Source organism: Stegodyphus dumicola, chromosome 3 (assembly GCF_044657685.1).
Source record: "Stegodyphus dumicola isolate Sdum_Otavi_A_Nest chromosome 3, ASM4465768v1".
NCBI lineage: Eukaryota > Metazoa > Arthropoda > Arachnida > Araneae > Eresidae > Stegodyphus > Stegodyphus dumicola.
In genome coordinates this window covers 106,963,248-106,981,691 of record NC_140770.1, presented here as the reverse complement: position 1 = coordinate 106,981,691, position 18,444 = coordinate 106,963,248, and the positions used below count along the sequence as shown (strand labels likewise).

At 31.2% G+C, this 18,444-nt stretch overlaps 1 protein-coding gene across 3 annotated transcripts in view; it reads right to left on the bottom strand.

Moving 5' to 3' along the window:
* LOC118206041 (nucleolar complex protein 4 homolog) overlaps positions 1 to 18,444 on the bottom strand; it is a 106,279-nt gene that overhangs the window by 32,786 nt on the left and 55,049 nt on the right. For 2 of the 3 annotated variants that reach the window (XM_035378321.2, XM_085813140.1), the window contains exons 7-10: positions 16,730 to 16,812; positions 16,518 to 16,629; positions 11,183 to 11,243; positions 10,619 to 10,729 (exon numbers count right to left, since the gene is read on the bottom strand). In XM_035378321.2, coding sequence (XP_035234212.2) covers positions 10,619 to 10,729; positions 11,183 to 11,243; positions 16,518 to 16,629; positions 16,730 to 16,812 — 367 coding nt within the window. The remainder of the gene's footprint in view (positions 1 to 10,618; positions 10,730 to 11,182; positions 11,244 to 16,517; positions 16,630 to 16,729; positions 16,813 to 18,444) is intronic. The other variant, XM_085813141.1, reaches the window with a different exon arrangement.

Here is an 18,444-nt window from a genome sequence, read left to right as displayed (position 1 = left end):
GGAATTTCAATAAAGAGTTTAAATAACACACTTTTTTTTTCCAATCAAAATGTATACAGTACTACTAAAATGCATTACATTACTGACTGAAAATTTTTATCTTGACATCAACAATGTTGAGCAAATTTTTTGTTGCTATTATTATTTTAATGCCTTTTTTTATTGTCAGAAAGAGATCCTTATTTCAAATGAAAAAAGAGAATCAATGGATTCTCTCTTGATTCCTGAAGCCAACTTGTACTCTCCTTCTTTCAAGACAGAAGCAGAGAAAACTGACCTATCTCTCGCATTCCTGCTAGATCAATTGGTCATCAATGTGCAACACTAACAGTGATGCGATGAACACACATATGCCCACAGTGCAACAAAAAGGCAGAAACAGATTTGTAGAGAAAAGTCATTATTTTTATTCCCCTTCTGACAAATTTCAGGACTCGGTACTATTATTATGTTTTGGCCATCTGGCAACCCTGCAGCCCAGTGGCCAAAAATAGAGTGCATGAAAACTCTGTCTAGTTAATCATTCATAGATGTGATATTTTGGGTCATATATTTAAAAAAACTGAAACGTTTCAGATTTTAAATTATGTGCAAAAAGAGCATTTTTTTTAACACTTTGTGTGCCACATTTTTATTTATTAAATATCATGTTCTTAAACCATAAAATTCAGTTCAACAGAAATATCACAAAATAGTCTTAAAATGAGCATATCTTAGAATTTCTGAAACAAACTCAAGCGCTGGAGATAATTTTTTTTTGGTACAACATTGCCATTGCTCGCTTTGAAATGCTTGAGTTTGTTAATCAAAAATTCGTAAAAGTTTTACAAAATAGGAAATCAATAATAAAACAAATTCCAAATTTGGTCTTCCACATGCACATATTCGTAGGAAGACCACATCATTCAAAATTCGATGGCTCTATGTACCATTGTTTTATCCCAATGCGAGAAATATAGATACATTTATGTAAACTTTTCATTATTTAATTTCTTTAAATATAGCACAGGGCAATAATACTTTGTGGCAACATTTTGAGAAGTGATTTGCTGTTTGTAGTTAATTGACACAAAAACACAAAACGAACAAAAGATTTTTTTTAGTTCAAAGGGACAAGGGACTTAAAAAAAAACTACAGTGTTTGTGTAATAGATACCTTGTACCTTCAGATTTACATTTACTGAATTTGAAAATTTTGAACTTCCCATGTTTGTTGTATGCTATATAAATTAAACAATAAATGTATGGTTCCAAGCAAACTAAGGAGAGACATTTAACAATGAAAAACAGTCATTTAGAAAAGAAAGATAACTCTAGGGAACAGCAATTGTGCTGTCTTAGATCTGTTACATGTTTTTGACTAACGTTTGGCCTCCAGATCCAAAAATAATCTCAGTTTATTCTATCACATAAATTTTCTAAGCTACAGGATACACTCTCTTTGTCTCAAAAGTAATACAAAATACACATATTAAGGAAAATAAAAAGAAAACTTACCAAATCTACTGTTAAAAAAGTAGCTTTATTCACAGAATGGCTATATATAATTACTGCAAGTTAAATTTTGTTCATACAAATAGTAAACATACATATTAAGGTAAAACTTTTCACTTATGACTTTTCCTGAACTGTTCAATCTGTGATCATTCTCGCTTGATGTTCCAACAATAGTCAACCATCATATGCATGTCTCATCCACTTTGGTAGCCTACCTCCATAACATTCAAATCTTGGTGAAATTGCTCACCCTGCTCATCACTGACTGCACCTAAGACTTTTCGGGAGGTTATCAAAATCGCTGCATAAAAAATAAGTTTGATAGTTATGTTGCAAACAAGCATTAAGTTCTCCAAAAGTTGTTGGACAATTTTGCTGTAATTCTATTCTCATGTAATTAAAAGAAAGCTTTTGACAATGTTTTTGAATGCCAACAAAACAACCTTTTGAAGTTCTGTTATTCTTTGGATGAAATGTTCATATTTACAAACCTGCTGAATCTGTCAACTATCAAACACATCGGCCATTTTTTCTGAAAGGACAGGGTAGGAGAAATGCCAAAATGAGATACTTGAAACAGTTGGGCCAAAAGTGGCAAAGTAGTAAAGTCGCAGAACACCAGTAGTTCGGTCCAAGGTATGAATTCCGCGAACAGGCTGGTTGCATGGGCATTTTCATGGTTTTCCCCATGCGTAACATGTATATGAGCCAGTTTCCCTTAGAACGCACTTCATGAAGGCCTCCCTCCCCTTAGGCAGTTAGCTCTCAAGGCTTTGCTATAATCACACCACCCGTTCCCCAAAAAAACTTGAAACAGTTTTCTTCAATTTGGAAAGTTGTAAAAAATTGGTTCATAAAACACAGCTTTATGTGCAAGGTGAAAATATAATGTTCTTTCTGTCGACAGGTGGCTGATGTAGAATGTTTGAATCATCAGGTGATATGATCGATGCCACAGAAAGTAATCACACACACGGCGTAAAGAAAAAACTTCACATGAGAAAAAAGATAACTACAGTTTTAAAATTAGGATCCCTGTTTAACTCTAAAGCAGCTAAAAAAATTAAACTCAAATTCTGTAACACATTGTTCCCCAGTTTAATGTTAAGTCATTAACTCTCAAGTCAAGGCAATGAAAAAAATTAATTCTTCTGTTAAAAAGCACTAATAGCTAGCTATAAAGTAGCAGCTAATTATAAGTATAGTAGAAGTCCAAAAGTCTGTAAAGCTTGGGACCAGAGGTTGTGCGGATTTTAGGATTTTGCGGATTTCAGGACAGAAAAGATAAAGCATAATATTCGGACTAAAAGTGCAAAATTAATAAAGCGTATTAAATACATTTAATTATTATTATATATATAAATTGATTATATTATTCATTGTATTATATGTACACAGAATCGAGGTTTTCGGATTTCGCCTCATGCAAAAATTTTCGGTTTCGGATTCCGGTGTTAAAATCACTGTTGCTGTAAAATTTCAACAGCTTTTCTTTATTTTTCCTTATATCATACACAGTCGTGTCACAATTCCATAACATTCTGCTATAAATCCTGGAATAGGACCTGCCTCCATCTTTTGCAGAATTTGCACTTTTTGCGTTACCGTCAATGCAACGTGTTTACGTTTTTCAACATTGCAAGCAGTAAAATCATGAGTGCGTTTCTTATCTGTCATTGTATTAGAAAGGGCTGAACTTTAAAATATTTTTAATTTATCCACAAAATATCAGGATAAAAAAAGGCAGCACTTCTCGTGAAACAACTCAGAAAGCTCAGAAAATACAACAACGTGAATCGTGAACTTGAATGAAGAGTTGAGTGAATCCTCTGCTTTTTCACCTCGAAGCAAAGATTAGAGGAAAAAAAATTTTATCTTATTTTTGTAAACTTTTTTTATGTCAATAATTTGGTATTTCCGTTATGACTCATTATTATTTGGTAATTATGAGAATGACGTCATAATTTTTTACTTTTTTTTTTTTTTGATATTCGTACTGAATGTTGTGATTTCCAGAACTAAATGTTTATATTTTGAGAGGCAACACAGATTTCAGGAGTTGGCGGATTTTCAGTATTTGACGGTAATTGCTAATAAAATACAGCTTGATAAAGCTTCAGAATCTCTGATTTTGACTGCTTGTAAAGAAATGGTAAAATCCATGCTAGGGGTGGCTGTCGAGAGGAAGATATTAAAAGTACCTTAGTCAAATGATACTACTGTTCACCGCATAGAGGACATGTCAGCTGACATTCAAAAACAAGTATTGGTAAAACTAAATGATGGAGTAAAAACATTTGTAGGTTGACAAATCAACAGGCATAAGCAAAACATGATGAACTATGTCAGATTTTTAAATGAAAAATTGCTGATCTGTTCCTTGAGCAAAGAATTACCTTGTAGGGTTTATATTTATTTTAAGTTTAAGCTATCTTTCCTGTCAAGTCTTTACTTTCCCCTGGAAGTGCCAATGCCAGAGTATGTAAATTAGGGATGTCAAACTCGTAGGTACACTTGGGCCAAACAAACAAGGTTTAACTTTAGGCGGGCAGGGGGAAAAAAAAAAATTCATAGAAACATAGATTTATTTCAAATAATACAATAATAAACATATATATATATTTATATAGAAAAGAACAAGAAAAATTTAATGTTTATGTCCTGATACTTGACATCTCTTCTCTGCTATTATCTTTCCTATTTCGGGAGAAATTTTGTTTGCAGTGATAACTTTCAACGCTGACCCAAGGTGAGCATCATTAATACGGTTTCTAATAGGAGACTTATTACCTTTCATGACTGAAAATAACTGCTCGCACCGATAAGTACTACCAAACATGGAAATAATTTCATATGCGAATTTTCGAGTATTTTCAAACCTGGCTGGTAAATATTTGTAAAATTCAGGCACACCCACTTCAATGAATTTTGCTTTCAAATTTGAGTTGCCTTGAATCTCGATCACCTCCATTTGCATATGGCTGGGTACTGAGTCAATACTTGAGAAAATCGAAGAAAACAAAACAAATTTGTCTTCGAGGGAACTAAAATCATTAAACCTCGTTTCAAATTCATTTGTTAAATTTGCAATTTTTTCTGCGTATTTTTGATACGAACAAGTATCATCTAAACTTGATTTGTTCATGCTGCACGTCGGGAAGTGCGTCAAATCTTCATTTTTAAGTTGTTTTCCCAAAGAACTAGTTGACATTTGAATGCTTTAATTATGTCAACATACTCGTAATGATATGATCTTTTCCTTGTAACGATAAATTTAAATCGGTTAAGTGTTTGGTTATATCAACCAAGAAAGATAAATCTTGTATCCATATTGGATCGTAAAACAAACTTACGTCTTGATTTTTCGTTTTTAAAAACTGACATATTTCTTCTTTCAAATCCCAGAATTGTTTGAGAATCTTGGAGCAAGATAACCAACGTACCTCGGTATAGTAGGACAAACTCGAATATTCACTATCTAACTCACTTAAGAAAGCAGTGAATTGACACTGATTTAAACCTCGAGATCTTATAACATTTATAACTTTTTTTATATATGACAAAACATTCTCCATATTTATTACTTTCGTGCATAGAACTTCTTGATGTATATATAATACAATGCATATGATGAATGTTTGAACCGTGAATTTCACTAAGTTTTTTTCTTAGTAATGCTACGAAGCCCTTGTTTTTCCCGGTCATTGATGGAGCACCATCTGTAGCTACAGAATTTAATTTTGCCAAAGGTAGATTGTATTTCTGCAGAAGTCCAAAAACACAAGTAAATATATTTTCTCCTGTGGTAGTACCAGGCATCGGTATTAGTTCCAGTAATTCCTCAAAAATGTTAAAATTCTTGTCACAAGAATGAAGAAACACTGCTAATTGAGCTTTGCCACTAATGTCTGTACTCTTGTCACAGGCAATGGAAAAACTTTCGAAACTAGATGATTTTGCTTTGATCTGATCACTTAAATTCGCGGCTAAATCAGTAACTCTTTCCGCAACTGTATTTCGAGACAATGAAATTGATTGAAAAGCCTTCACATTTCCAGGACAAACTATTTCTCCAGCTTTCATTAGGCATTCTTTCATGAAATCACCGTCAGTAAAAGGCTTCGAATGTTTAGCTATCAACTCGGACAAGACGTAGCTTGCATGTACCGCCACTTCACTTTCTTGCAATACTTTACTAAACATGGACTGTTGCTTTTTCACTCCTAACTTGAGCTCTTTCAACTTTTCTTCTCTCATTAATCCTTCGTAATTGTTATATTTCGATTTGTGTTGTTCGTAATGACGTTTAATATTATATAACTTTGGTACATTAATAGTATTATTACATATCAAGCAGATTATTTTATCTTTTATTTCACAGCAAAAATATTCTAATTCCCATTTTACTTGGAATATTCTATGTTCGTCAGCGATTTTTCGTTTAATTTTACTACCACTTGGTTTTGATACAGACATACTGAATACAAAGGGCTGGAATAAACACGGTTAACGTTAAAAAGTTAACAAAAATTTATTCTTTCCACAAGAGATAAATCAAAATGCTGAAATATTTCTTCAAAAATATTCTAACAATATCACAAAATGTCAAACATTTAGCAAAAATCAATTCAAAACAGAGAAACTAATTCTATCTCACAGCGAAATCGCTACAAATCAATCACAGCATTAAGTAAACAAACAGTTCGCTAGAACTACAGCTACTACTGAGATGAGTTGTTTGTTCTCGGCTTTTATAAGCTTTATAATTAATTTCTCGAATATACTGGAAACATCTATAAATATCTGGATTTTCGTGGATGGCAACAGCAATTACGAGATATTTATTTATTAGGTATTAAATGCACGTGCTGTTCTATTTTTAACCTTCCAACGCAGCTGTCTTTTCAAAAATCATCTGCGTTGTTAAGGCAACATGAAACAAACCTAATTACAATTCTAAATAAAAAAACTAAATAAATAAATAACTATGAAATCCGTAACAATATGAATTAAGTAATAATTAATAATAAAGCAAAGTGCATGCACCAATATATCGTACAAAACTATGATTGGAAAACTGAGACCATGAGTTCGGCCACATTCGGCTATCGGGAGATGCGTTCTGAGTGCACGTGTCCCCCAAAAGCCGAAGGTAGCTGAACGCAAGCTACTCACACGCATTTGTAATTTAAGTAGTGTGTGTGTCAGCTCGCTGTGAGTAATCTAACAACACTGAATAAATTATCGTTAATTACTTAGCAGTAAACATTTCATTTTTTTCTTCGTTGATATGTTATTTTATTATTATATATTATTATTTGGCGATATATTGACAGGGCCGCAAAAATATTTGTTGTGGGCCGCATGCGACCTGCGAGTTTGACATCCTTGATGTAAATCATAGTAGAACGCACAGAGTATTAAAATTTTTAGCAGAAGTAATTCAGTTTAAATAGAAGGGAAGCGAGATTGTAAGTGTGCTTCTTGAATCACGAGCGAGAAGGTTGCTTGGTAGAAAGTTTAAGAACCGCGCATTTCGGCCTGTGTGCCTATTTCGACAGTTTGTTGAATCTTTCAAATTCTTAATCAGAAAGTTTGCTGAATCTCAGCTGTATCTTAGAACGCAGTTAAGATAGTTACAATTATAGAGCCTCGTAGATAGTGACTTCGTTAGTTATGCATCCTGTCATTTATTTTTAGTTGTACTTTTCTATTTTTGTTTAACCGCCGGGTCGGCGTAGTTTGTGAGCGTCAAGTGAACGCAACTGTAATTTCTAAAGTGAAATAAAAAGGGAGTTAAACCCTTCTTAAGAGTCTGTAATTTCCAGTTCATAGCAGTCACTACTACTGTTGTTGACAAGTTGGGGCCTCCCAACATCACAACCTTTGACCTCAACAAGATCAGATATCTATAATTGTATGCCATCTACACTGGCAGAGAAAGGTTAGCATTTAAAAATCCGTATTTCAGTGAGCATTGATGGTGCCTGGCAATTTTTGTTGAATGAAAGGTTTTAGAAAAGATCAAGATTTTTCTCACATTGTATTTTACAATGGGAAATACTCACGGCAAAATATATTCCAGAAGACCTAAAAAGGTAATGAGCCTACTTGCTGAAATAGTTAATTATATTAAAAGTAGAGCTTTGAAGACGATAGTCATGTACCAGGAAGCAGGAGTTGCTCATCATGCTCAGGTCCTTCACACCAAAATTTGCTATCTATTAAAAGAAAAGGTACTCTCCAGGTTTCATAAATATAAAAATGAAATGTTACAAATGTTTGCTAAAAAAAAAAAAAAAAAATGGGTACTTTTCCGTTTTGTCGGCACAGGCGATAAAATCGCCAATAATGGTACAATTGATGCTGAACGGAATATCCTTGCTGGTAACCTTTTACGCTTGATTTTCAAAACAAGTCGCAGCCATTTCTTATCAGATTGATCGTTTCTTTCAATACTGGCATACAATTATACAAAAGTTTTACAAGATAGTTCAATTTTATGCCCTACGGCCATTTCGCGGTAATTAAGGCAATTAGGATGCAATTACACCGCTCACCCGAAAATATAGAAAAGATTAAATTCAAGGATTAAATTCTAATGAGAATGCACTAGTGAAGTAAAGCACTGCGGTTTTATATAATTTCTGAGTAAGCTATTCGTACAAATTGAAATAATTCTTGCATTTAAACTTGTATTCCAAATTAAGATTTAACTTGAAATGAATGTAGATAATTACTTAGAGAATTATTTTTGTACCGTAGTTTGTGAGATCAGATTACTTGGGGTTACGTGATATGAACCGGTGAATCAGGATGTTGAACCATGAATGCATATTAAATTCTTAAATTAATGTCTTTTTACAAAATTTGAAACAATATTAAAATGTTTATTCTTTCAAAATAAAAAATTCTTACAAGAAAGATTTGTTATGTGTATATTGTTGCCAATAATGTCTGCTTGGCGAGATTTGCACCAGCGAAATAAAAAAGTACTGAAAAATGCTGTTTGAATGTCGCACACCTGGCTGATATTTTTGGAATCTGAATATTCTTAATGCGAGTATGCAGGGAAAGGAACAGGATATTCTTATATTAAGTTTGGATTCTAATGAAAAATGCAACTGTGGAAGTCAAATTACTGAGAATAAAAAACATCTATTATTACAAGAGGCAGAAGAGTCGAATGAACTATAGACTGATCAAACTTTGAAGCTCAAATTTAGGGAAGAAACACTATTTCAGTTCTGGATGTTTGTGAAATGGGCCACATCTATATTATTTCTGTTTTCAACCACATATTTGTCATCAGGGATTTTCAACATTGGCAATGAATCCTTGAGTAGAAATAAATAATCCAATGTTTAACACTAAAGTGCAGCAACAGTATAAGATTATTAGGTACTTTTCCGTTTCGCCGGCGCAATTCTTGCCAAGTAGACTTTATTGGCGAAAACACACAGTATACACATAAAAAGCGTTGACAAATGCTAGTTCTAAGATTTTTTTATTTTGAAAGTATAAACATTTTAATGTCGTTTAAAATTTTGTAAAAATGCTAATAAATAAAGACAATAAATTTGTAAAAGACATTATGTTAAAAATTTACTATGCTTTCATTGTAAAACATCATGATTCACCAGTTCATATCACGTGACCCCAAGTGATCTCATCTCACGTAAACTACGCTACAAAAATCTAACTCTCTCAGTAATTATCTACATTATTTTCAAGTTAAATCTTAATTTGGAATACAAGTTTAAATGCAAGAATTATTATTCACATGAATAGCTTACTCAGAAATTAAAACCGCAGTGCTTTACTTTGCATTTGCTAGTGCACTCTTATTAGAATTGATGAATTTAACCTTTGACTTTGCCTTTTCTACATTTTCGCCATCGGGTGAGCGGTGTGATTGCATCCTAATTGACTTAATTACCATCCGCGAATAGCCTTGGTGCATAAAATTGAACTATCTGGTAAAAATTCTATGTAAGTGTATGCCAATATTGAAAGAAACAATCAAAATAATAAGAAATGGCTGCGATTTGTTTTGAAAATGTAAAAGTTAAAGTAAAAGGTTACCAGCGAGGTTATTTCATTTGGCATCGGTTGTACCATTACTGGTGACTTTATCGCTTGCGCCAACAAAACGGAAAAGTACCGATTATTATTAATTATACATTAATTAATTTTTAAATTTGTACTGCAAGCATTTTCCATTATCTAAGATTTAGTAAATAACAGTTCTAAAATTTTTAATCCATGAGCCTGTTTCTTATGAGTTCACAGTTCCCTAATACCTTTTCTCAAGGCACAATCTAAAATTTTTGCAGCATAACCTGCTCACCTCTTTGTAGAGGGACACAAAAATTAAACTCCACTTGAAAAAGAATTAATAGTGCCATTACTGATAACACATTTATTCCAACTATATACAAACAATAAATAAAAAAACAAAAACGGAGGATACAGTGCCCTCTCTCGCCAGCCACAACACAGTGAATGCCATAACAATATCCTTTGAGAACTACTGTTATATATAAACTAAGCACAGAAGTCTTGCTATGAACATTATGTCATCAGAAATATTGCTTTTATTAGGTTTTTGATCAACATGAAAGAACTATTGAAATTTTGATACAGTCAACAGGCTATTTACAACGAAAAGGATTATATAAACTGTACATTTACACAAATATAAGTAGAACCTGGGTTAAGTGATCATCACAGGTCCAATAAAACTGTCCACTTTATAACATAAAATTAAATAAAATTTGGTTAACCTTCAGTTCGGGATACATTGTTAATTTGCAAAAAAAATCTGGAGATTGAAAATATCTTATGAACAAACAAAAATGATAGACATTTTGTTTGTTAAATGAGGCATTATTATCTTCCTATAAAACACTTTGCTAAAGTTACCAACCATACAGTTAGTTAACTTTGATTTTATATTTATATGCATAGTGATAAATAAAATCCTGAAAAAACTTACATTTAAATCATATCATGGTTAACTGTTGAAATAAGAAATGCCATACTAAATTTCTACTTATTGTGGTTCATCAGTTAAATTTTCTAATAAAAGCTTGAGAAAGAATAAAAAAAGGATACTCACGTAGATGAAAGAAATATATCCGAGAGGTAAAAAAACTTTGTGCTAAATTTTCCATTTATGATACTTTCATCAAACAATGCATAAAGTTTGAAAAAGAAATCAGGATATTCCCTGAAATATTAACCAGTTTTATTAGAAATTAATTCATAAAATTATACTAACATCTTTAATTTAACAAAGATAACCACAGAATTTTTATAAATCCTTCTCTTCTTACTGTCTATGTAAACAGAGATAACATATTCAAAAGTTACTATTACACTTTTTTCCAAAGGCTTATAATACTACAAACTTTTAATTCTTGGTGTTATTTAAATTTCATCTGTGTCAGGAATGTTAAAAAGACAACAAATTCCTTAAGCTGGAAAGATTTTACGTACCCAACAAGACAATAAGGAATAGAAATTTGGAGTTTAGTACTATTAATGATGGTTAATGATTACAGCACAGAAAATATATCTTACTTAAATACGGATATATATAAAAAACAAGGGGCAACAGGACACTACATAGGAATAAATATGCATGCAAATATGAATTATCAAAACAAGGACTGAAACTCACACATTATATTTCTCCATTAAAATGAACAAGCCATGTAAAGCTAATAGACTAGTGATGCCACCTAAAATAACAAAAGAAATTATGTTATACATATATCAAAGATAAGAACTTTACAAAACAAATTTACACTGAACAACTTTAAAAAATATTAAATATTCATATATATATAAATAATTTAACTTCAAATTCTCTCTCTATTACAAGAACAAAATAATGAAATAAAACAATTTAAGAATTAGGAAAATTATAAGACATTTTTTATCAAATAAATAAATCATATATTTACCATTATGCTTCAGATATTTATTTATATTTGAACAATCAATACAGAATTTGAAAAATAATAATCATGTAGGTCATGTTTATTTTAATTTAAATATAAATTAACATACCCTGTACTTTGACATATTAAGAGTTCATATAAATATCCTGAATTAACAAGCAGATGATTTTTTTTTTCTTTTTTTCTTTTCTTTTTTTTTTTTTTTTTTCAAGTTCTGGTATTGAAAAGTGGGAAAAGAGGAAAGGGACAAATAGAACATTCTGGACAGACCAGTTCTACGCTCTCAAAATTTATTCTTTGTTTCTTGGAGACAAACAATAAATTTGCCATAAATTTCAAACTACTACTCTTTTTAAAGACAGTCCTTGTACTTTACCAGGGTTCCTACACATTTCCGAACATGGAAGTTAAGGACTTTTAAGGACCATTAATGAAAAAATTAAAGACCTATAAGCAAATGGGACTGAAAAAATTCAATTAAAAATATTATCTATGCCTGAATTTCACTTTTGTAATACCATCCTAAAAAGAAAATAGATCACTAAGTAATATGCATTATTACTAAAAATGAATTAACATAATTATTAATAAGTTTAAGAATAAAATAAACTTTATGCAATTTATCAAGTAGCATTAAATATTTTACACTTATAATAGTTGGACATATTTGAAAGAAGATAAGTGATGTTTACGTTTTTCTAACAGCTGACTTTATGTTGATTGTTTTAATTTCTCCTTTTGTCAAATACTTGGTCAGTCTAGAGGTTTAATAAATAGCAGGTAGATTTTATGTAAACGCCATAGATTAAAATGAGAAGTAAGGTCATAATCAGCATGATTCATGACAAAAGACTGAATGTTGTTACCGCTGCTGTTTGTCTAGAGAGAGAGACCTGCTGATTAGAACAAACCTGAAAGGCCTGATGTAGGCACGGTTGGCAAGTATTGAATGTTAGTCAGGCTCTGTTTGATGCAGTGTCATAGCTGTTCATGTAGAGTTCCAGGGCTTGTAACCCAGTTAATATACTTTAAGGTTTCAATAAGCCATTAAAGCACCAGAGGTGATAAGTTATTTCGTATCATTTTAAGTTTCACTAAATGCAAAAAAAAAAAAAAAAAAAAAAAAAATAAAGTTTACTTGAATTTTTAGATTTTTGTGTTTTATGTTGTGACCACAGTGAGTATTAATGAAAGGCAAACTCACTTTAATATGTAAAGATAATTTTTAAGGGTAAGCAGTTAGTTATAAATAATTAAATTAGGTAATTAGATAATCTTAGTCATTATGGATTTACATAGCCACAATTAAATTTTATTTTTAACAATATTTGTTAAAAAAACCTATAAAATCAGAATCTAATAAAATTTTACAGTTTAAAATACATGTCATTTATGACATGGATTATTACACATTAAAAGCTACAAAACATTTATGTTTTGTAACAACAACACTCAACAAAATATTTATCTGTCATTTTAATTTGAAGCCTTCTGAAATATTTTGGCTAGTTTATAACGATTTCCTTCTCTTTAAGAATCCTTTCTAACAATTACAGATTTGTCTTAATATGCAAACCAATGCACTTGCTAGTTTCTGCGAACTTTATCTCTTAACTTGTCAGCCTCTCCACAATGTACCTGTGAGGGTTTACTTGATCTCGCAAAAATTAAACAGTCCAAAACCCACGACAGGCATGAAGGAAATTATTGCTGTGTCTGAAAGTAACTACAATATCAGACAAAGGTTTAAATAAGACTCTTATTTAAAAAGGACTTAGAACATAAAGGCATGTTCTGATGCTAACAAAATCAATTATACCTCACAGTGATGTAATTAAAGAAGAACAGTCAAATTCAAACTAAAAATGAGGACTAGTAATCAAAGATTATACAATTTAATTTTAATTTAATCTGGCTCATTCTATCATATGAGGAAATAGAGATGGGAAATTATGGTAAAGGCTGAAATCATAAACAACTGGGTAATAATAATAACTGCACATGTTTTTTAAGAATAATTTTGTTTATGTACTCAAATTTTTCAACGTTTCCTTTTCATTTTAGAATTTTTGGATTTAATTAAGGATTTCTATTATCCTAAAAAACAATAAATGCGTTTAGAATGTATAGAAAAAGTGGCTAATTTTATTTTAGGAGTATGAACATTCAGAAGAAAGATGAAATATATATGGTAAAGGCCAGTTACAGAGGTGGTGTGGCAGAAATTTTAGAATTTAGTCACACACAGAACAACAAAATCTAGAAATGGCAAAAGTTTTAGAATTTAGAGCAGGCATTGGAAGCACAATTTAGAAAGGCAACTAGGCAGCAGAATTTAGGATCCTCAGAGATTGCATCAGGTAGGAAAATACCTAGCGCCAGCTCTGAGTATGATGCATTATGACATATTAGATAAATTTTTAAGTTTTTAATTTCTTTATTAATTAAAAAATCCCTTTTTATAATGCCTGCCCATGTGATAAGATTAGAAGCATTTTTGATATTTTCCATGCTTGTGTCTAGTGAAAAGTAGAGAAAATAAAGGGAAGATAAACATGTTAAGAAAAAGATTCTAGTATCACGAGTAAAACATTCAAATATTATGTTTTCATTGTTATTCCAGACGTTCTCCAAAAAGTAAGAAATTCATCGCAAACTTTCTGTAATAACCATATATGTCAGTGAATCGCCAAAAGTATCCCTCTAAAATGCTATCTCATGCTCAAAATGGCAGTCGTAAAAAAAAACACAGAAATTTTAGATGATTAAAATTAAGGACTTCTGCTGATTTTGGCCAAAATTAAGGACTTTTAAGAACTAAAAATTGATTCAAAAAAATCTAAGGACTTTTAAGGACCATACGATCTCTGTTTACAGACAGACCTTGCATTTTAAGAAATTATATTTTCCATTTATATATACATTTTCTTTAATTAATATTGCTTAATTTCTTCAAACCTTGAAAATGTCTACACATATATTACACGATTACACAAAATATGTGTCAGCGTTTTTAATTATTACAATGACGATTTTAAATTCTTTTTGCATATGATAAATTTTAAAACAAAAAATTTCACACAATGCAGAATCACTTTCTTTGCAAAATATACTCTCATCTCTCTTTGAATTTTTTAACCACAAATATTTTTTAAATTATTTTTTAAGAAGTACACAATATATCTTTCTGTAGGCTCCATTCCCCCCCCCTTTTATGTGAAGGAAATTACTTCGGAAAATGTCTTCCAGTTAATCTTAGAACATCATTTTTTGTACTGAGGGCAGATAGCCTTGATTTTACATTCTGTGCTGTGCAATACATTTCAATTAAAATTTTCAGCAAGCTTTATATGAAATAGCAAGTTTGTTTTACTATTATTCTAACCTTTATATAAAATATAAGCATTTTGATGTATAAAATAACTGTCAAAAATATTTTTATAGAACTTTTTTGTGTGGATCTTGTAACTTGGTAATATCTAATATGCTGATCCTGGAAACCCACATCATCACTTATATTATTATAATCAAGTGCAATTTTAGGCTTAACCTCTGGCAAACATATTCTGTTATTACCATTTCATTATTGAATTTATTACAGAACATATTTTTTTGTCCTTTCATTGCACTACCATGACTTTTCGTTTTTTTTATAACCTAACGTTTCTTCCCCCCTTTTTCCCCAATTTTACACATTTCTTAGGGATATCTTTTTTGATTTGTTGTCTGTGTTTCATAAAAGCTTCTACTTTTTATGAGCTATTCACTAAGTTTAGAGAGAAAGGAATAATTAGTCATAGTTATACAATAGCTTGCCTTTGTTTAGTAATGGCTTGGCTAAATTTATGATAGTTTTTGTTCCTATGCTACAATGCCTATTTTTATATCCATCAATTACATGATTTCCTTTACCAACATAAATAACAGCTGACCAAACATACCCCTGTTTCCAATTTGCAAGGGGAAAAAATATTTTTCTGCCAAATTTTGTCCTCTTAAGAGGCAAAATAACATACCCATAAAAGTTATCACTTCACATCCCTTATCTTTCTAAGATATGTAAACAGATGGAATTTTTTGTAGCAACTTAAAAACACTGTCCAGTCTTTCCTTAATTTTTGTTATGGTTGCATAGATAGATCCAAAGTTTTATCATCATAAAATCCCAAATACTGTATAATAAGCCTGCACTATTTCTCAGAAAAAGTTTCAAAACTATACAACCGATTTAATTATTTTTTTTTCACAGTATAATAAATTTTATGGTTTTGGGGCAATGTCTTTCAAAATTAATACAGCTAAAAATGCATAAACTTCAGCACTTGCAACATAGATCCAATATTTTGAGCGTGACAAGGCATTATGTGCTAGAAGTCATTACAATTAATTTTTTATTTTTTCTGCAGTAATACACAAGCATCATAATTGGAGCTACACCTCCATCGAAAAATACAAACTTACTGCTGACTATGGAAAGCATTTGCAAACTTACTGTCAACTTATTTTTGCTAAGCTGATGTGCAGCCATTTTCAAAATAAGGGTGTCCTAAGAATTCCATACAATCAATCAATCAATCAAAAATGTGTGTGTGGAGGGGGTTAATGAAATATTTTTTTAAGAAATTCTCCTTTTTTGCACTGCTGTTATCCCAAAGTATACATTAATCTGTTGTATTTAAAAAAAATCAGAGAATTGCCGAAGCTTGGTAATCAAACAACTTTGCATTGCGCACTGCCAAATCAGACACAAGCTACATCCATACTTAAGGTGCTTCAGAAATACTTTTTTTTTTTTCCCCACCACTTTTCCTTGTTAATGCTTTTTCATGACTTTTCTGCAGAGTGCTGATAATCGGAAAATACCACAGAACTTTCTCAAAAACGTAATTCCCATTATGTCATCATAGTAATGATAAGTACCATTTTGAATTACTTGTAAAATTTTAGTACACAAGAACAGATAATTTTACTTTTGTCTAATAAATTTGTAATTAGATTTAAAAAAAACATGGTTTTTTTCCATAATACAGGAAATTCCAAAACAAAACTTACCTTTATTATATGAATCTGTCAAAAAATCGGTCATTAAGCAGGGATTTTGCAAGTAAGGAATAACTTTTTTATGCAAAATTACCAGCACTTTGTTTATCAACAAAGGAGGAAGCTGAAAAAATTAGTATTGTTTTGTGAAATAACACATATTTAAAACAAAAGTAAATGAATTACCATGTGCAGCAAATTCAAAAAATTAAACTACCGAATACCTGAAAATGCAAGAATTGCACCCAAACTGTAGAAAATAATTTTATATACAATTTCTTTTTTAAATGAAATGAAGTTTCAACACCTGCAATTAAAAAAAAAAAAGACATGAAAAAAAAATTAACTAGAAGATTAGTTTAAAAAAAACAGATAATTATATAATTTCTTTAATAAACAAGAATAGGTTTACTAATTCAGAAGTCAAAAACCAAAAATCAGCGTTATATTTTCAAATTTTCACAGGACTAGTTTCGATGGTTTTACCGAACCACCATCCTTAGCTGCAAAAGTGCAAATAGTCTGCTAGTCTGAAATTCATAAAAAGACTTTAAACTAACAGAAGCTACAGAAATTTTTACAAGATCAGGTAACAGCACAGAATTATCCTTTAATCCCCATCTATCTGATGTTAATTCTAAAAAACAAAGCAATTCTGCAAGAAACTGAAAAAATGCAACTACTCTAAAATATGTAATATCAGAACCCATTTCAGTCGCATTCTGGCTGAGGAAGTTATGTGCCAAAGTTTCAGTTGTCAATGTATAGCTATGAAGTTACAGCATTAATCATTTTAAAACTATGTGCATATGAGCAACAGAATGTTGATGAATACACCAATTTCTGACTTTTTTCAATTAGGGGTTAAGAGGTATCTCAAAAGCATATGAAAAGAAAATTAGCACTGCCTGCATTTGTTAGAAATTTAGAACGTAAAAAATAAAAATCTATAAATATGAAATTTTCCAATTTACATCTCAAAGATATTATTTTGATAATTTTACTCGAGGAAAAATTATCGGAGACAGTTAGAATGTCTCACAATCAGCTAAACTGCAGAAGAGTTAGGAATCTTGCAGACTACTGTTTCAGGCTTCTAGCGACATTTCAATTAATCAGAATGCATTCTAGATACCCTGCAGAAGTTGCCCTATCTATGATTGTATAAGAGCATTATTTAAAAATACAACTGAATACAACAATGCAACCAGTTTGCAAATAACGTCTATTGCATCACGATAACAAGTATAGCTCACTAAACTATGATTTGCATTCTGAATTGCATTGGACTACACCTTCAAAGATCTACTACTTATATGGTGCAATCCAGACAGCACCACAGAAGGCAACTGCAATAATGTCACATTTAGCAAAATTGCAAGATATAGCAATGAACCAGTATCTCTTTTGATAATAAGAGTTCATTCAGTTTGCAGCTGACTTCAAGAATAGTGTGAAAAAGGCAAAGTGTACAAGAAACACATCTTTATTGTGATGCATTTGAAATGTAAATTAAAACTTAACTAGTATGCATGTATTTGTTTACCTAAACTCACTAAATATTAAATTTACTTCTGCTTGTGTGCTCTTCTGCATTCAGTAAAAAATTTAAAAAGTAATCTTGATCAATTATTTTTGTCATTTCATACAAAAAAAGTAACAGAATTTATTCATGTAAAAGATTTTATGATTGTCGTGGAAAGGTTTGTGATGAAACCATAAAGTGGTTCACTTGTGGCTTCAGTTGTTAGGTCCCCCCCCCCCAGATGATAATGCCACATTAACCAGAGCAATGCAGAATCTTCTAGACAGACAGAAGAGATAATCATCAAGCAGACTGCCTTCATGTCCCCTGACCTCAGCTCGACTCAGCACATCTGGGATGTTATGAAAATTAATTAGTCTAAAATCCTCTACTTGTAAAGAAGCAAGGCTTCAG